Consider the following 21,190-nt stretch of genomic DNA (forward strand, 5'->3'; position numbering starts at 1 on the left):
ATGGGAGACTGCCTGTGGACCTTCCTTGAGGTTCTCAGAATAAAGGCAGGATAGACATGAAATTAATAGTACCCCCCCCCACTGCCCCAAGGTCTCTGCATTATCACATTATCCTCTGCACAACCACAGCGCCCATCCCAATGATGGGCATTTTACTCATAAAATGAAACAGGCCAGCATCCTGTACATTATTATTTAAACATTATTAAGGTGTGCCTTCTTTTTCTTTGAGTAAGCAGGAACAGGGGACCGCTTATTTGTCAAGTGTCATTGTTGCACAAGTCCTACTTGTTTATTAACACCCCCCCCCCATTTCTTTTCTGAAGTGAAATAAATCCAGAAGTAGTTAGTTTTGTATTGCCTTTCTAACATTTTATGGGATTGGCACTTACTAGAACTCCCACTTCTGCTGGATATGCACAGTATTTTCCTTGTGCAGATTTTTTCCCTGCAATAATGGGTTAGCAGCAAGAAAGAAAACAGAATAGTGTTGCAAAATATCCATGCTGCAAGCAAGCTTTTTGTAAAAGCTGAAGCTGCTATCAAGATAGACAGATAAAAGAAATGCTAAACATTCTGTGGCCTATATTCCTCTCTGTTACAGGCAAGAGAAACACTATAGATTTCAACTAATGACAAAAATCTGATTGTAATCTTACTTACATATATATGTCAACCTTAAAGTAACTCCATTGACATTTTCAACTTGCACACCAGAGTGAGTATTATCAGAATTTGGATTGGTATAGCTCAATAAAATCAAACACTGTCTAGAAGGAGGTAATAACTCACATTGAATAATATTAATGAGGTGAGTAGTTTTCTACAATTCCATAGGGCTTCTGGAATGTCTAACCAACTATTCAGCACAAGTAGCAGAAGTATAATCAAGCTCTTGATTCATTCACACCTACGTTAGGTTCAGTTGACATGAACATATAATAATGTAAAACTCATCAGTATATTGGGGGTCTTGTTTGTTACACAGATTCCTTAGGATTACAGTTCATCTATCCCTTAATCATGTTTGAAATTTCATTTCAAAAATATAACCTTTTGGTGAAAAAGAATTTGCAATTGATATGTGAGTTCAGTCAAGCATTGAAGGCTGCAATCTTATATACACTTACCTGAGAGTAAGGCCCATTGGACTCAGCTAGACTTACTTCTCAGTAGATATACATAGGATTGTGCTATAAAAGTAAATTTGTTTAATGGTTTCTGATCAAAATGAAAAAAACCATAATGTCGATTCATTCCAAACGGCCCAGTAAAGAAATATCTCAGGGGCTGCCTCTCCCCATATGAACTGACCCGTGCCCTGTGATCATCATATGAGGCACCTCTTTGTGTGCCTCCTCCACGAGAGGCCTGGAGGGTGGCAAAATGAGAATGGGCCTTTTCTGCACTGGCTCCCTGTTTGTGGAATGCTTTCCCCAGGAGGCTTGCCTGGTGCCTTCATTACATATCTTTAGAAGCCAGGCGAAGATGTTGTTCAACATTCTATTTAAATGTGTTTTGGGGGGTGTTATTGGATTGTTTTCATTTTTGTTCTTGTTTTTTATTATGTATTTTGTGCTCTCATTTTGTATTTTTATGTCGTGAATGACTCTTTGATCTTCAGTTGGAGGGTGGTATACAAAATATTTATTGTTGTTGTTGTTGTTGTTGTTGTTGTTGTTGTTATTATTATTATGTGCCATAGCTGTAAAAAAAAGGCGGCTTCCATGCTAGGGATGATTAGGAAACAAACTGAAAATAAAACCGCCAAGAGCATAATATTGCTGCACAAATCTATGGTGTGACCACACTACGTATACTGTATACAGTTCTGGTTAATATAGTGGTGGACCCTGGGGTCTCAAATGTCAGTGGTGCCCTGTGTGACACCCAAATTTGGTACTCCCACCTCTCTTGCTGTATTCTAAACAATAGTTGTGGGTTCCCTGTAGCTCCCCAAGGCTCTGTACCTAGTACGAACCAGACACACTCCCTTAAATCCACCTCTGGGTTACTTCACCTCAAAAAGGATATTGTGGAATTGGAAAAGCTTCTGAAAAGGGCAACCACATTGATCAAAGGGCTGCAGCAACCCCAGTGAGGAAAGGTTACAACATTTGGGCCTTTTTAGTTTACAGAAAAGGAGAGCAATGATAGAACATTATGCATGGCGTGGAGGAAGTGGACAGAGAACGGTTTTGCAAAACTCGCGCTTGGGGACATCAAATGAAGCTGAATGTTGGAAAATTCAGGACAGACAAAAGAGAGCACTTCTTATAGTGTATAGTTAAACTCTGGAATTTGCCCCCACAAGAGGTAGTGAAGGCCACTGACTTGGTGGGCTTTAAATGAGGATTGGACAAATTCATGGAGGAGAGGTTATCAGCAACTACTAACCCTGATGGCTATGTTCTACCTTCACCATTGTAGGCAGTATGCCTCTAAATAAAGGTGCTGGTCTCTGCAGGAGGGGGGCAAGTATTGTCATGCTTAGACCTTGCTTGTGTGCTTCCCAGAGGCATTTGGTTGGCCACTGTGAGAATAGGATGTTGGACTAGGTGGGCTACTGGCCTGATCCAGCCAGGTTCTTCTTAGTAGTTATGCTCTTATTCTAATAGTCACACTTTTAATTCACACTAGTGGAGGACAGCTGAAATTAAAACAATACTGCTATGCTTTTGTAAAAAAAAAATAATCCATGATCTAATGAAACTTAAGCAATTTTAAGACTTTTTTTATTTCAAGCATGCACTTTCAACCAATGAAATAATTGCTACTTAAAATTGCTTAGCTTTGGCTGAATTCTAAAAAACTGAGAGAAAAATGGAAACATGCCTCCTGCAAGGCCAGAAATGGAGAAACTGGAAATTTACAGATCAGTTATATATATGATTTTTTCTCTCCCTTACATGAACATGAAGAAAACGCTTTTAAAAACAAGGTTTGGGAATAATACTATTCCAGCCATTTATGCTGTTTCAAGATCCAAGGTTCAAAGGTAGTAATGTTTGTGATGATAACATTGATGCTCTATATGACGGGATTACTAAAAAAAAAATAATGCTCTTATGTAGGAAAAGCACTTTAAATAATGCTGAATATGGGACATTTTCAGACATTCAGACTTGTCCATGCAGTTTTAATAACTTGGAACTTGCCTAAAAGAGAGAGGATTCTCAAAATGCTGAATTTTGCACTTCATCGCCAAAAAAATATATCTTAACTGAGTACATTTGTGGAATTACTAAATACACACACGTCTGGCCGTTTGTTGCACTGTATTTAGCTACTAACTTCAAGCCTATCTCTGTATTTGGATTATTAGCTATTGTTGCTGAAGGTTAAGGAGCCCTGGCTGCTTTAAAATTCCCTCTCTCCCACACACATTCTATTGCAATCTTGTTTTGCCTTTGGAATGGAAAAGGATACTAAAGCAGCTAAATGGTTAAGCATTTGTCCAAGTGGAAGGAAGTCAACCCCCCTGCTCATATTCCACACAGAAGCCTAGGTTACTGTTTAAACTGACCCCAGGCTCCACAGAGGTTAAAGCTCTGGCATTAGCCTTGGCACAGAGCTGCTCTATCATCTTCATCAGGAATATCCCAGCCGTAGTCATGTGCATTCTTTCCTGCCAACATAACACATTTGTGCAGAATGTGCACACACTGGTGTCTACCCTGGTCTTTTAGTAGCAATTAACCTTTCCTACAGGGTTTCCTTTGAAGCTTGCTCGTGTTTTTATTGCAAAATAGCAATGAGGATTTTTTTTAATGAAGGGAAATGTCTAAACTTCCATGTTACCTAATCTATTCTATTCCCCAACTCAGACATTGCAATTATATTACCCAATTCCTAACAGGGAGAATTTTATGATCTTAAAGAGGTCTGCCTGGAAATCAAACCTGCAACAATTGTGTTTGTGTATTTGCTTCCCAGTTTTAGGTTTTCTGGGGCTTGTTTCATGTGGAGATAAATTATGTTGGCTGAGGAAATTAAGGATGCTTTCCTCCCAACATCTGTTTTCATAAAGATTGAAAGATCAAGAAGCAAAATAGTTTTAGCACCCATGAGAACTTGCCCCATTTGTGAACGTAACAGGATGGTTTCTGCGAACAAAGAAAGCCTCTCATTAACAGAAAGTGTGAAAGTACACTTTTCTCTGACCTGTGCAGCCTGGGTGATTTGGAACATGTTTAGAAATGCAGTTATAATCAAATTAAACATTATGAATTATTGGTTGAGAAACATTCTTGCAGGTATTTTGCCAAAAGTCACTAGCAACTAGCAACTTGACAATTGTATTGTTTTCATAAAAAAGGTTGCAATGGTATATACGTTTAGCTTGATAAGGGAGATGCTATATTTTTCTGTAAATGTGCTACTAAGGAATGTTTAGGTTTTGATGGGAGATCTTTTGACCAGTTACTGTTGTGTTTACTTGTAATGTTCATATTTATGCCAGATGTAGAGAGATCCAACCAGAAAACCTCCATTAAAATAAATTGTAAGAGAGAAACGTGACATCTGATTACTAAGCCTCTTTGCTTGCCTAACTGGTTTCCCCCACGCCTGAAAATCCAGGGTGGCAGCCTGAATCAAAGGGGTCAGTTTATTCAGGAGAATCTGGGACAGGGACCAGGAATGATTAACTTCGTAATACGTTGGCACCATGGTATTGCATTAATAAAGTGGAGAAAGTTGCTTCTTACTAGATACAGTGGTACCTTGGGTTACAGATGGTTCAGGTTATAGACTCCAGAAATAGTACCTCGGGTTAAGAACTTTGCTTCAGGATGAGAACAGAAATTGCGCAGTGGCGGCGCAGCAGCAGTGGGAGGCCCCGTTAGCTAAAGTGGTGCTTCAGGTTAAGAACAGTTTCAGGTTAAGAATGGACCTCCGGAACGAATTAAGTTCTTAACCCGAGATACCACTGTACTACTCTTTGTCCATTTAGCCCTGTATTGTCTACTCTGGCTGGTAATAGCTTTCTCAAGCAGAGTATTTTCCATTAGTTACCACCTGATCCTACCACCTGAAAAAGCCAGAGTTTATGAACAAGAGCCCTGCTGGATCAGGCAAAAGACTCATCTAGTCCAGCATCCTGTTCTCGGAGTGGCTTCCCATGGGAAGCCTGCAGGCAGGACCTAAATGTTCCCCTCTCTTTTAAAATCATTAAAACAAATGACTCCCTGCAAGTAGGAAATCAGCATCACCTACTAAAGTCTCTGTCTGAGCATTTCTCTCTGGTGCTCAAGTTTTCTGTTTGCAAGGCATGGGGTATTATTATCGGGGGGTGGGGGAGGAAGTATTTTGGTTGTGGTGGTTTCAACCTATGGGAATATGTATATATATATAGTGCACCCTACACCCTTCTGAAGTGATGCAGCTCATTCTGCCACTTCAGATGCATCTCATTGTGCTATATGTGTACAGCAGACCTTACTCTGAACTTTAAAAAAACTGAACATGCCGTAGCTACGAAAAGGTGGGCAAATCAACATCTCTCAGACATGCAATGAGAAAATAAACTATTGTAAGCTGCCCTGATCTCGTATGGCAAGGTGAAAAATAAATATAAATAAATATCCCAATTCTGCTTCAGTGGTCACCTCTCATAATACTAGAACTCGAGGTCACGAAGTGAAATTAATTGGCAATAGGTTCAAGACAGACAAAGGGAAGCTTTATACCACACCATAACTAACACGAATTTACTGCCACAAGGTACTGTGGTGGCCGCTAGCTTATATAAGGTGTGTGTGTGTGTGTGTGTGTGTGTGTGTGTGTGTTTTAAGGATTTGACAAGTCCATTAAAGAGTGATCTAGCCTGCCAACCATGATAACTAAATTGAACGTCCATATTAGTCAACATAGCTCCAAATAACCATATGCCAGGGTGACTGACAGCCAAGAGTTGCTGGCAGAAAAATGCTAGATGAGACAGACCTTTGCTCCGATCCAGCAGATTAGTTCTTAGAGGTGGTCATGACAGCAGTGTGGAGGCTTCCAGAAACATGGTTTATGCTACAGTTGCTCCACAGAGTGGTTGGATCTCATAGAGTGCCATATCACACATTTGTTGACGCTGCAAGTGGTGGTATGAGCACTCTTCCCAGGCTTGGGTGATCCATATAGCAAGCCATAATATATGCTATAACTGTCACATGAGGAAGCCATCACACAAAGTTTTGTTTCAGATAGCCTCCATGCTACTGACATAACATGCAGTTCAATCCTAACACAAATAGTTTATATTAAATTATTTCTAGTAAGTTCCATAGCTATTTTCTGCTATTAAATTATCTGAAATTAGTTTTGGGTGCTGCTAATGGTCACTTTCTATATTTCCTTTTGAAATTCCTGACAGGGCTGGAGTACCCTTATGTGGTTTGCTATATATGCTCTTTTCTAGAGAAAGCATATCAAGCCCTTGTCATTCATGCCTTAGTTCATTTCTAGGTTGGATACTGTAATTCCTGCTACATTGTCATCAGGGGCAGCCCAATCTAGAAACTACAGTTGGTTGAGAATACTGTAGCCAGATTTGTATCTGCTTTTGGCAGATTGGCTTCCGGTTTGGTTCAAAGGCTCAATTCCAGTTGCTGGCTTTGACCTACAAAAGCCCAAGACTATGGTGTTTTTGGAACTATCTCCACCCATATGACCCTGCTAGACACCTGTGCTCTGTTTCTGAATTCCTCCCTGTTGTCCCTTTGCCAACCAAAGTATGACTGGTAAGGACAAGAGAAAAGGGCCTTTTCAATTGTGATGCCTAAACTATGGAACAAGAAAGGTCTGCCTGCCCACTTCTTTGATTGATTTTAAATAGGCTCTTAAGACTGTTTAAGTACATCCACTCATCTTGCCCTTCATGTTTGGAATCCTTTTCAGATAATGAGTGTGTATATGAAAGCTTCCCTGAGATTCCTTTGGAAGAAACATCTGAAAATGATGGAGAACCAAGCACTTTGTCACTCAGTATTCATGAACAATCATCTCCAGCAACATCAAGTGAAGCCTTCACACCAAAGGAGGGATCTCCTTACAAAGCTCCAATATACATTCCTGATGACATACCAATTCCATCAGAGTTTGAGCTTCGAGAATCAAATATTCCTGGAGCCGGATTAGGGATATGGGCCAAAAGGAAGATTGAAGTAGGTGAAAGATTTGGACCATATGTAGGAGAACATAGCCCAAGTCTGAAAGATCCTGGCAATGGATGGGAGGTAGGAAAATGTATATGTTATTGTGTTATATTCCGTGATAATCTGTTTCTTTTAATAAAGGCAGGATTCCTAATGGATAAGTGCAGATATTTTTGAAATAACATTTTTGGTGTATCTAAGGACTGATAATATTTGGTCTTATAATTCTGGGTTGTTTTAGAACAGAACACATTTAGGTAGAGATGAGACTGTGAATTGCTCACATTTCCTCCTACATCAATCCACCCTGGCTTTGCAATTTCAAATGCCTTCATTAAAATGAATGGTGAGAAGTAGGAAAAGGCAATCATTATCTGAACTTGCTTTGATTGTTTGTGGATTTTTTCCCCTTTGTTGGCTTTTGGTGATGTTCTGAATATGCCACATAATATGAAAACATATCCTTCCATTAAAATGGTGTCATCTTTTTTGAAAATTACCAGAATGCAGATTTTGCTTTTTGTACCTTGAGAGCAATCTTGTAGAACTATGATGTTTGCAATGCTGTTTATAGTATATTTTGTGGTATCACAGGCCATCCATTAAAATACTACATGAGCATGTCATCCTGGAAATTTAGGTCGTGGTAATTCTTCCTTATCCTTCTTTCTGAGTCCTGTGGCTTGTCAAGCCCTAACAGAATGCCCTTTGGTTTCTTTTAATTCTCATAGCTTCTCATATATCATGACCACCTTGCCCTATTCCCTCCATTCCTTGTGGACCAGGTTCATTTACCAACACATTATGTCTGGCCTTAGACAACAGTGAGCCAGGCCTGTTCTCTTCCTTGCCTGACAGCATCAGGCCATTTATTATCCGCCCCCCCTCTAAATCAGAGAAATATGTGCCTCCTAGAGGATCTTGAGATAGAAAAGTCCTTTAGATTTCCACATTCAAATTTTACCACCTGTAATTGAGAGTTCCCATTGTTACTGGGGCAAGTTCAGTCAGAGATATTTAGCCACCTGAGGCAGAGCAACAAATTGCACCCTCCACGAATTTAAGCTGCACAGTACTCAAACGCTGCCTGGTTAAGTTTAACACCTAACCTGAGACAGAAAATCTCACAAGCTCATTGACAGTAGAAATAAAGCAATAAGCAACAATTTTCTGCCTTTGTCGTTCCCACCAAAATCAGCTGCCTTAGTCAGCTGCTTCACTTAGTCAGCTGTAGGTGTGGAAGGAGCATGGTATACTGAGTGACCAGCTGACCAGGCAGCTTTACCTTGCTGTAGCTTGGCAAGTCACTCATTATGGCTTGGGAGAGGAGTATCTTTCAGCCTGACCAAGTGAGAAGAAGACGTTATCCTTACTCAAAATAAATAAAAAAATAAAAAAAATGTCCAGTAGCACCTTAGAGACCAACTAAGTTTGTTCTGGGTATAAGCTTTTGTGTGCATGCACACTTCTTCAGATACGAAAGCTTATACCCAGAAACACGAAAGCTTATACCCAGAACAAACTTAGTTGGTCTCTAAGGTGCTACTGGACAATTTTTTATTTATTTTGACTGCGTCAGACCAATATGGCTACCTACCTGAATCTATTATCTTCACTTGTCCATGTATGTATAAGGCAGGTCTTCCATGGACAGGACCATTATATTTTGGCTTTTCTGTTCCTGGGATTTTTGACTTCTTCACAGCAACCCACCATTTACTTATTCTGTCTGGTTCATACTGCAGATTTATTTCACTTTGCTGCATTCTGCACCTGATGCTGGAGCAGCAGGCAGGATCCTTAGTTAAGAGGACACAGCAGTGTGGGCTCCCTGCTACCTCAGCAAAGGCATGGATTAGTTTACCTCAAGGTTTACCGCCATTGCTGCATCCCAGGATGTTTGGGTAGCACTCACAGGACTGGTTCAAATTGTCACAGCAGTTGCCTTCCAACTTCCAACATTTCCCCAGCAGGTGACCCACTCACTCAAATAACATGTGAATTGTCAGAAACATGAGCCATGCCTGCCTGCCTGCCTGCCTGCCTGCCTGCCTGCCTGCCTGCCATGCCTTGCCTTGCTACTGCGAACCTGAACCCAGTAAAGTTGCGGCCTGTCTTTTATCCAGTCTTGAGTCCTGTGTGGGTCTTTCCCCACACAGAGTTTCATTACTGTCTGTGGCTGCAAAGCATGCAAGCGTTATATTCATCCAGTGGGAATGCCCAGGCAGTGTTCAACTTCTCTGGCTCCCATTTCTTTTTTAAAAATATGTCATATTAAAAATAAATCTAGTCTTACTCTTTTCTCACCTCTCTTGTATATGCAGAAAAGCCACAAGGTGGCTCTTTATCACTTTATGCTTTGATTCTGCTTATTATGTGGGAGTATGGTCATGCCTTCTCAAATATATCACCTTGTAGTTCATGAGGGCTTTTCATAGAATCTTGCTGATTTCCTGGAAACAAGGTACAAGGTAGATGAGATAGAATGTGTCTATCTGTGCAAATAAAATGACATGTTGAAACCGAGACCTCTAGTCAGCATTGCTCTGATGCGATCATAACAAAAATATTGTAAGACTCATTTATATAGCCTCTTTAAGAGCACATAATAAATATAGCCATACCTTCCATCTTGTTGCAAAAGGTGGAATGAAGTCATAGTTTGCATTGTTATCTCTACTAAGGAAGGAATCCAGTATTGCATTATTACAGTTGTTCCATCAGTACAAAAATGTATGCTTGTCAGACAGAACAGTGTCCCCTCCCCTCATGCACTGAACTGGGGATGGGTATGCAGGTGGGGTATGCAGGGGGAGGAGATGGAAGAAGCCCTGATGCACTAGTGGGACTCATTGCGCTGCTGCAATTATTTAGCTGAATCTGGCCCTAACAATTTATGTTTGGGTGTACTCAATATTTTATATCTACAGATTTCAACTAAGCACCCAGTATTAAAATGTAGCAACCCCCCCAACACACAAAAACAGCCATACTTTTAAAAGCAAACTTTTAATAAAATATATGAGTAATATTTGTAAACATATGGACCTTAGTTTTTCTTATAGTTAATAACAAGTATCTAGTTTGGAGCATTTATAACTTGAAGTAGTTGCTGTTCAAAACTGGCCTCTTTTTCTTTTTTCTTTTTTAAATGACTCTCTACTAATAGGTCAGATGGAAGCATTGAAAACTATAATTAAAAATTGTGATCGAATGTGCAGAAATGTATACTACAACCTAGCATCCTCCTAACACCATAGAATGTTGCAATACCCATGCAAAGATTGTGCCCGTGAAGTCTGCAATATCATGGCAATTGTGCTTGTTCAAATGCTTCACGTATTCAATGTGTTGTGAGACAAAATAAATAAATAAATGTTGTGACATAGTTCTGCTTGGGTCATAATTGGAGTGCTGTAGAGCAGCTTAAATGAAAAGCTATAAATTTGAATTTGATCTCAGTTTGTGGGTCCAAAGCTGAGCATCGTCTAATCAGGTATTGCTTGGCTAAAGTACAAATCGAACAAGAGGTCACTGGGCAAGGGCAAAGGTCAAGCTTTTTTGCAGTTTGTCACTGCAGTTTTAGTATTTGCCAGCAGGCCAATCATGTGTTGAGGCCAAGTATTTGTAGCTCAGTGCAAAAAAGAGAACGGCCTGCTTCTTAATCAACAAAGAAAACAGATTTTAAACAGCTGTCAGCAATTTAAAAAACAACCTACATTAAAAAAACACAAAACATAAAAGTTGTGATTTCACCATACTTTGTTCCTTGGGAAAGATGTGAGGAATAACTACTTGGAAAATGCTATGAAAGGAAACTTCAAATCCTTCCCTAGGACTTGGATAATTTGCATGTGTGTGCAGATGCATTCATTCCCTCTCCTCTCTACTGCAGCTTGTTGAACATTTTGGTTCCTCCTGTTCTGTGGTTTGAAAGATTTAATCATCATGTTCATGGAGACATAGTTTATCCCTAGTGGTTTTCGGATTCATTGTATATTAATGCTTGAGCTGGGTATTAGGAAAGTGGAAACAGAAGGCACCAGATCCAAAATATAAAACAGAAAATGCCTCACATTTTTATTACAAGTGTGAACAACTTGGGACATGATTATTTGCATGTTTTCATTAATTAATTGAAACAAACTAAAAGTAATGCTGCAACGTGCTGCCCCAAGGGCTGGGGCTAGATAACATCATTTAACCAAAGACATAAATGAAATTCAAATTCAGTTAACCAAAATACAAGCAATGCTCAGGCTTTTACATCTGCAGTCTACTGTGGTAACAATATGATTTTATATGTTATCCAAGATGGCAGCAGAAAACTCCCTTGATGCTGCATAGTTCATTGGAGAAGGCACACAATGTTGTTTGCTCTGGGGATGAGGTTTGACACATTCTGCCTGCATATAGGTGGTGAGAAATTTTCAGTGGCTTTCCTTAATGGGGAAATGATCCCAGTCCTTTTAGTCTTGAAGGCCCTCTGCCTTGTAGATCACACCAATAACCTGCTCCTCATACCCAAACCATAGGGTTGGTACCAATGTGCATGAAATATCAACTTATCCAAATATTTCAGGTATGCTTTGTTACACATATTAAAATAAATATTTGATGCAAACATTTCAGACAATATGTCTACCACCAAGGTCAACAAAAGCTGTAAAAATCTGGAAGTCATTCATATTTTTATGTGAATGCCTGAAATGAAGTAAGAATGTAAGATGAGCCTGCTGGATCAAGCTAATAGCCCATCTAGTTCAGCATTTTGTTCTCACAGTAGCCAACCAGATGTGCAAAGGCATAAATGCAAGTCCATATAAGAGCCATCATACAATTCTAAAATCTGCTTCCTAAAAATAAGCAGGGAGGAAGGGAAGTGCATATACCTAGGCAGAGAGTTCCTCAGTGTTTAGCATCACTGCTGAGAAGGCCCTGCTTTTTATAGCAACCCATCATCCTTCAGACAGAGTAGGATATTTAAGGAAGATCTTAATGTGCTGCTTGGCTCATGTGGGAGAAGGCTGTCTTGAGATGTGATTGACACTGATCCATGGGTCCATCCAGTGCTGCTTCTGTCATGTCTGTATTCTGGAAATCAAGTGGGGCATTCCAATGTCATAGCCACTTCCCATATTGACATGGGGAGTAGCCACTCTAAAAACTGCTTCTTTCTTTCCAAAGTAAACAACTGTAAATCTGAATGGCAAGCACTGTTCGGTGTAGTATTTAAGACATAACTGTAAAAGCATTTTATAGGGATCAGACTTTGGCCAAATCTTGGAATGAATGCCTAACTAATTTTGAAGCAAAGTTATATGCATGTTAACTGTTGGGTCCTTTGGGATTTGCTGAACAGGAATACAGGTAATATAGGGAAATGGGTGGCGCTGTGGTCTAAAACGCTGAGCCTCTTGGGTTTGCTGATCAGAAGGTTGGCAATTTGAAACTGCACAATGAGGTGAGTTCCTGTCATTTCCCCCCAGCTCCTGTCAACCTAGCAGTTTGAAAGCATACCAGTGCAAGTAGATAAATAGGTACCACTGTGGCGGGAAGGTAAACGGTGTTTCCCTGCGCTCTGGCACTTGTCACGGTCCTCCGTGTGCCAGTAGCGGTTTAGTCTTGCTGGCCACATGACCCAGAAAGCTGTTTGTGGACAAATGCCAGCTCCCTCGGCCTGAAGCGAGATGAGCACTGCACCCCATAGTCGTCTTTGACTGGACATAACCATCCAGGGGTCCTTTACCTTTTACCTTTACCTTATAGGGAATATTGTGAAAGAACCTCAGCAAGGGGAAAACTACACATTACATGGAAGGCATGCTTTATCAAGCATGCTTACAACTGGCCTTCCTTCCTTCTCTCTTTCTCTCTCTCTCTTGCCTTCTTATTCTCTCTCTCTGTAGCAAAAGTAGCTGAATGAGACTCCAGTCTGACCACAGCAGGAGGATGATTTCACTCTTTAACCCTTTACCTCTGTAACACTTTCCTGCCAGGAATCTCCCCTGAAGCTATTTGCCCCCAAAGGTAGTATTTCAGGGCAAAATAGCAGTGGGTGGGCAGGGAAATGAGATAATATTCAGGAGGGAAATAGCAAGCAAAGGGAAAGTTTTTTGCTGTTTTGGTGGCTGCTTTTGCTTTTAAAAAGTGTAGTTTTTTAAAGCAGACTTTTAAATGCACATGTTTAAAGTAACGCGTAGTTTGGCCCTGAAAGAAAATAATATTCTAATACTAAATGAAAAGATTGACTGATTGCTCCTGATATTGCCTTTAAAGAAAGATATACTGTTCAGCTCCTTAGGAAGAAGCAAAACCTAAAAATGAAGAAAAAGACAAAATAATCATAGGAACTATTTTTTTTATATAAAAATGACACACACTCATAATTCTTCCCATTAAATAAATGTTGATAAAAAATTTTTATTATGAAATGACACATTATGCAAGCTGGGATTCAAAGATGAGTTCCTTACGTTAAGTATAGTAGATGCCATTAAGGAAAACAGTCAATATGTCACTAAGCCACAGCCTGTAAAATTAAATTGATTTGGTAAATGTAAGTAAGATAGATCTGTTTGCTTTCATCATCAATTTCGAGGGGGTGAATAGGTGATGTCACCAACCTGGGAGCGATAAAGATGCAGGACCATCTGGAAAGCTTGGTGATGGATGGGCAACTGCTTTTGGATGGTGACAGTGCTGTGGCACTTTGTCACTTGGGATGCAGTACTTAATAACTTTTCAATACCATCATAATAAATTTCACTGCCTTATTAATATAGAAATGGTGAGTTATTACTGTGATGGCCATTGTAAATAACAGGAGATGCAGCTGTCAAAAGCTGATTGTTTGGGCATGTTTCCTTAAGCAACGTAGTTGACTTGGGATATTCGGTGCATGTCTGTACTAAGCAGAGTTTATTACTCTTGTCAAAAGAGAAAAAAATCAAGGTGTTCAAATATTATATCAAGACCTTTATAAAATAAAGTTTAATACATTAGCTGACTTTTCTTTGGGTAAGTTGCATAAAACAGGAGGCTAAGTCATCTTTAATAATGATATTTAATGTAAAATAATATCTGTACTCCATAAGAATGTCCTTTCCTAACTGAGACAGATATTTGTTCACTCATCAAAACACTAAGAATAAGAACAAAAAATCCCTTTTTTCATTAACAGGTTACCTTTGATAAAGACCTGCTATTCTCTAGCAGTATCAAGCAGGAGGGAGGGGAAACCGAACAGATGTAGCTAATAGCACGCAATGACAAAGAAATATGGGCAAAATTATAACCATGTGTCATGAAATAGTAGGCAGGAAAGATCATCTGGGTGTGTTTGATGAAAGCCCTGGACTGCTCTGTGACATGGACATCAGCCTGACGCCTCGAAAGAAACAAAATGTGTAGATAGATGGAAGGAGAAGATGAATGACCTAGATCAATCATTTAGCACTATTCAGCTTGTTATACCATTGTTCCATAGGAAGATAATTAAATCAGTGATGTCTTTCTTATTTGTTGAAAGGGTGGCACAAACTTGTAAAGAATATCAAAAGCACCTCAAACATATAATTCTTTTTTTAAAAAAAAATAAAATAAAGTAGGATACTGACTTTGCTTTTCAGACTTGGGCTTTGTGAGCCTTTAATTAAATGTCTTTTCTTAGCATTTCTGTAACTGCTGAAAAGAGAGCCAGCAGTCTATTAACAGGCAATAAAGTTCAGGAAGCCTACAACTAGTTTCTTGGGTCAGAGGTGAAAACTGCATGCAAAATGAAACAAAGGTGTGTTTTGATGGCTCAACAAGCAGTGAAGAGACAGAGCGCAAGTACGCACTGGGAGAGTGTGACATTCTTAAAGAGAAGCAAGAGGGGAGCTGCCTTATTCAGCTATAGTACACAGTGAAACTAACCAACAGTGGCACTGGTCATTATTGTGCCAGTCATAGATTGGCTTTTGCATTGGTATTTTGGCAAAATGCTTCTCCTCTCCTTACTCCCCCCCCTTTTGTACCACAGCTTGGAGGTCTCGGAACCCCCTAGTCTACCATCCAGCCTATATGTAGGGCTTGCCTAGCAGGACCTCCACCCTATTCACACAGCTGTACCAGACAACTACTCCCTGTTGTGGTACCCAGCAAGTCTCCCTTCTTATATTGATCTCCTTTCCTGTCACATTAGCCTGATGATGAGCTCCTGCCTTTATCAAACCTATGATTGCAGTATCACTATAGATATTCATCTATTCACCCTTGCAGAGCCTCAATGCCTTCTCTGCATAATGGGGGAGGCGGTGGGATGTTTTGCCTCAGGTGCCAAAATGTATTGGGCTTTCCCTGCTGAATAATGTCACAGATTCTGGAATTCTACCTCCTTCCGTAGCAATCCATGAGATCCCTTTACTTCTGTAGAAGAAGAGAGAGCACCATGGGACAGAGCAAAAGAACAGCAATCTAGGAAAGTCCTAAGGATCCCAGGACAGGGTTTCACTTTTAGATCGAGGGTCATTTACGTTGGATTTTACAGGAGAATGTAAAGAAGCTAAGTTGTTAAACCTTGTGCCCTGTGCAGTTGGCAACTGAAGCAAAGCCATGGAGCATGCTTCTTTAGCATTGCTCTACAGGTGGGTGCAAAACACAAAGCTTTGACAAGTACATAGAGGAAGCAGCTATCCTCATTAATAGGACACACTTCTGTTTGGCCATTCAATTTGGCCTTGGAGAGACCAACGTAAATTGCCCAATGAACACTGCATCCACTGATTATCTAATTAACAGTTGTTTCCATCCATTTAAGGATAGGATCCTCCACCTCTTTATCATTTGAAACTCTTATCAGCTGCCTGCTGTTTTGCTTCCTAACATTGTCCTCATTACCAGCTGGAGGAAAACTTGTATTGTCCTACATCCAGTTATTTAGCATATCACTATGGTCTGCCTATGTACTCCCTCCTTTAGCATCTGTCTGACCCTGGCTATTCCTTTTGTTTCAGGTAGTCTGTAGTTTAGGTGACAGTATTAAATGTTTTTCCTCAAAAGGCCATGTTGTTCAATTTTTTAGTCTAATTGGGCTGTTCAAAGCTGGTTCAGTCAGCCAAGGCTTCCCAGAAGTTCAAGCCTCATTAGATGAGCTGCTTCAACATCTAGCTACTTTACTTGCCTCTTCTATCCCCTTTTCCTGTCTCCTTTCATTGTTTGCCATTTTATGTAGATTAGTTGGGAACCTTAAAGGGACACAAGCTTTGAGTTCTCCTTTGGGAATATCTTTGGAGGATTCCATGAAACCCAGATTGTTACTAAAAATTATCTAGTTTTAAATCAGGATATTATTGGTAAAGCACAGTCTGCAATGTAGAAAGCTAAACTGTCATTTACATCCAGAAACTTGTGCTTAGCACTGACATAAGAAGAGCCCATCTAGTTTAGCATACTGTTCCCACATCAGCTTGTTGGAAACCTGTAAACATGACATAGGTGCAAAAGCACTTGCCTTACTTGTGTTCCCTAGCAGCTGTTATTCAGAAGAATACTGCCTCTGAGACACTGGAGGTAGTAGTACATAGCTAGTCATCACTGATATTCTCCTGGTCCTAAGTCTTTTTAAAGCTATCACAGTTGGCTTTCAAGAAACTCCTATTGGGGAACTCAGGAAACTTGTTCCTTCTCTCTTTTGCACAACTAATTATTGGCATCTTAACCAACACCTTTCTCCTCCTCTCAGTTTCTTAAATCTCATTGTCTTTTCTGCTCTCACAGATTTTGTGGCGCTAAGGGCAAAGTTCTATCTCACCATTCAGTCTGAATCAAAAGAGGCTGCTGGATGTATACCCAGTGTTGGCTTGAATGAGAGCCAGTAAACTCTTACTTAATTCTGGTAAGGCAGAGGCATTGTGGATAGGCAGTTTTTCTTTTAGGAAATTGGGGAGGTGGCCTATTCAATATAGGGTGGTGCACACCTTGAAGGAGCAGGTATGTAGTTTCAAGGGTACACTTTGAACTGATTAGGTATAGGTTACCTTGGTAGGAAAGAGTGCCTGTTTCCACCTCTAGCTAGTACAGTAGCTATGGCCATTTCTGGGCCAGGATAGGCTGGCATCCACAATCCATGATCTGGTGATCTCAAGTTTGGATTATAGAAATGCACTCTTTTGTGAGGTTTCCTTAAGGCTGTCTGGAAGCTGCAGCTAGCACAGAATTCAGCTGCCTGGATATTTACAGGGGCAACCAGACTGGAGCATGTAACACTGATACTAAAAGCACTGCACAGGTGAATGTATACTATTGGGCCCAAATCAAGGTGCTGCATGGTCTGGAAAGCACTAAACCACTTAGGAACCAAATATCTGCAGGAGTGCCTTTTCCAACACCAGCAAACTCAGTTCTTAAGATAATTGGTATGTGTGTGTTCTGCTCATAGCCCCATGCCACCCAAGGATTCAGGATACAGGGGCACACAACAGATCCTTGCCTATGACAGTACCCTGACTCTGGAATGCTCTCCCCTTGGAGATATGTTTGTCCTCTTTGTTTCACATATTTATATGTCACTTGAAGATGCTTTTGTTTACCCAGGCTTTTATAAACTGGGGTTAGATTGTTTGCTTTAATGCCTAACAGCGGCAAAGGGTTTTGATGTCTTTTAATTGTCCAGAATTTGTTGTTGGTTACCAGTTAATCTATAACCAGTTGGTTAGGAAATGTATTTTGTGCTTTTATATTTTATTGGACTCTTTTGGGATGAAGCATGATAGAGAAACCTGGCCCTGAAATTGAATACGTTATTTGTTTGGCTAGGTTCAAGTGTCATTCTTTTTCCTGGAGAGAAAGCTTTCTAAATGTTTCACTTTTATAGGGGCAAGTCAGTACTATCCCAAGGCTGATGGCCACTTTATTAGTCAAATAACTAATGAGATTTTCCCATAATCTCCCCACCTTGCCTCAGTTTGGGCTGGAAGACTTAAGTGGGTAAATGTGGTGGTGAAGTGAAGTGGTCAGCCTGCTAGTGTGACATTTATTTACTCACTTTGATTTTCCCCCAAGAGGTTGTCCTTTCTATTATTATTATTATTATTATTATTAAAAATTTGAAGCCACTCTTCATCTAAAGATCACAGGGCGGTTTACAATATAAGGGCACAAAAATACATACGATAATGAAACAATACCCCCTCCACAGTTTAAAAGGCCATAGATTGTTTAATTAGCCAAAGGCCTGGAAGAAAAGGAATGTTTTCGCTTGGTGCCTAAAGAAATGTAACAAAGGCACCAGTTGAGCCTCTCTGGTGAGAGCATTCCACTAGTGGAAAGCTACCACAGGAAAGGCCATTCCTTGTGTTGCCTGCTGAAGATGAATAAATATGCATAGGACTGACCATTTCAATGAAGTAAAGTATGAGAAAATGATGGTTACCCAGCTTCCAAAACAACAACTCTAGTGAAATAACAGTATGAATGGATTGAAATCTTATTTACAGTAGGTACTTAAGCAACAATGCAATTTCACTCCTCAGTGAAATGAATGGGAGTTGTACATGGTCATTCTGTGTTCTTTTGTCTTCTGTTACCCGCTGCTTCAAGGCTCTGTGCTTTTAATCATAATATTGGGTTCCAGCGCCATTTTTTGGGGTGAGTCTTCATTTCCTATAAATCTTTAGGTCCAAATGTTGTGCATCCATTCCCTCCCTTTATTTCCAGCTCTAAGTGCCACAGGTGCTTGCATTGCTGCTTTCTCATGGGTATCACTCCAGACATACCAAACTGGGAAAATATGAAACACAGCTGCTCAGAGAAAGTCCCCAAATTTAGGCACCTTTCTAGCTGAACCACCAGTTTCCTGATGGCCTGAACTAGACCTACGAAACATTATTTTGCTGTCCAAGGAACAATTTCTGGTTTCTTACATAGATGAGACTTTTTACATAGGTTTCAAAGGGTTTGTGGCAGGACAATAATACGTATGCTGTGTCATCAGACAATTCATCTATATTCTGATAGGTATTTTTGTATTTTTGCATGTCAGGGATGTGTCGTAACAGCATTTCTAACCTTGAAATGTTGCTTCTGCCTATTCTTTTGTGGCAAAAAGAAAAGTTGTGGGGGGGAAAAACCATGTTTGTCTTAGTGTTGAGAATTATAACTAATTTGATGCAACAGGTTTAACTTACCATTTCTGTGGTGAAAAGAAAAGCTTAGCATGATCCAGATTTTCCTTGGTTTCTTCCCATTATTGTGCAGAGCAGAGGTATTCACGTTTCTTTGTCTAACAGTTTTATAATGTCTTAAGAGATTAACAGTGAGCATGAATGAAAGCCTGAGGATTAGACCAAAAAAGCAAGCAAAAAAGCTGCCAACTAGTACCTTGCTTCCCGACTTCAAGTTTTTCAGCATTGCCATATGCGTATAGAAACTAAGAGAAGATAATAAGGACCAGAGTCCCAAAAGTGTTTAGTGATTCAAAAAATTCAGATGACATGTCAGAACCGACAGAATGATGGAACATTATGTGGCAGGGCCCTACTTTTGTGTGTGCGTGTATGTGTCTTATGCTAAGCTTTCACCCTGAGTGAATGCAGATGTTATCACAGGATCCCAGACCAACAGTCAGTGAAATGTGACAAGCTGTCAGCAAAGTTACACTACGTTGAGTTTGTTAAAATATCCCAAAGCTTTATATACACACTTTTTATATAAAGTGCTTAGCTCAGTCCATTGGAAGGGGGGCAGTGGGGAAGGGGGAGAAACACCCTTTTTGAGTAATTTCTGTTTTGTCATCCATTGTATGATCTTGAACACTTAACCCTGCATTTTTCTTCCTCTGAAGGGTTATGTGGCTATCAATAATATTCCTCAAATGAAAATCCAGTTCAGGGATTCATGGTAGGACTGTTAACCAAATGCTGCGCCTGCCATCCTTTCCATAACTGAAGTCTTTACTGAGGTTACTAGTTCAACATTTCCAAGCAAGGGACCTGTTGAATCCATTGTGTCTGAAATAAACGTCATCCATTATGTTCTATAGGAATCAGGGAACGGCCACTTAAAATGAGGGGTGCCCTTGACTGTCAGAGACGTTGGGGCAGATAAGAATTTACTTCCTACAGTAATATGAATAGGAGCTATCAAAACATAGCATAAACAAGTTATTCCCAGCACCTTTTAACCTTAATTGTCCATAATGTTTTATAAATTATACATAATGCACAAAGATAATGTCCCTTTTTGTAGTAGGCAGGGACCTGTTTCCCCCTCCTCTCACTCTCTATAGCAGTATTAGTTTATGGTTAAAGTGCTATACAAATATATTGTCATTGCTGCTGCCACAACTACTAAAAATCCATTAATATGTTAGTAAGTTATTTTAAGCATTTTAACCAGTCCTCTGCAGCTGTTACTGATTCGTTTCATGTAAAAATAGCCCTAGTTGTATGAAGAACCCAATTAGAGTCCTTGAAAATCTAATGAGAAGAAGAGAAAAAGAAAAACACACTCTGAACTGAAAAAACAAACAAACAGCCCACAGATGCTAAATGTTCAAACTGTAATTAAAGTAAAAGCGAACAAAAAACTGTAATTAAAGGACAGTTACTCGCAGGCTATTAAAGATTTAGGAGTCAAAGTTTTCCTTAGCGTGTCGTGCAAACTAGACCTTTTTGCCTTTAAAACAATGGAACCAAAGATTGGAAGCAAATAGGGTTTTTTCTCTCCAAAGTATAGATTGTGGTTATGATAATTTGATAGCTGTAAAAGCTTTCAGTGTCAACTCCAGATTTTGAAACATTTAGGAAACAGAATTATGGCAATACTGATAATTGTAATGCAGTTAATAACTTAGTTTTTAAGGCTATGTAAGAGGGGGAAATGAGATGAATAGTTTCTGGGTTGAAACTCATGAAGCAAATTGCATACCTGTTTTGAAAATAATTATACAGATCAGTCACAAGAACCCCTGGCAGTTTGTATTTCTTTTCCTATTATTGTTAGCGTAAACTGAAATTTAATGAGATAGCTGTTTGTAATGACGCAGACTCATACATTTTCCT

The 21,190-nt window shown here is 39.8% G+C and overlaps 1 protein-coding gene across 19 annotated transcripts in view; it reads left to right on the forward strand.

The window, feature by feature from the left end:
- Positions 1-21,190, forward strand: part of MECOM (MDS1 and EVI1 complex locus) — a 457,532-nt gene that overhangs the window by 206,279 nt on the left and 230,063 nt on the right. For all 19 annotated transcript variants that reach the window (XM_083441880.1, XM_083441883.1, XM_083441879.1 and 16 more), the window contains one exon: positions 6,892-7,229. In XM_083441880.1, coding sequence (XP_083298006.1) covers positions 6,892-7,229 — 338 coding nt within the window. The remainder of the gene's footprint in view (positions 1-6,891; positions 7,230-21,190) is intronic.

Source organism: Podarcis tiliguerta, assembly GCF_965153285.1.
Source record: "Podarcis tiliguerta genome assembly, chromosome: 5".
Classification (NCBI taxonomy): domain Eukaryota; kingdom Metazoa; phylum Chordata; class Lepidosauria; order Squamata; family Lacertidae; genus Podarcis; species Podarcis tiliguerta.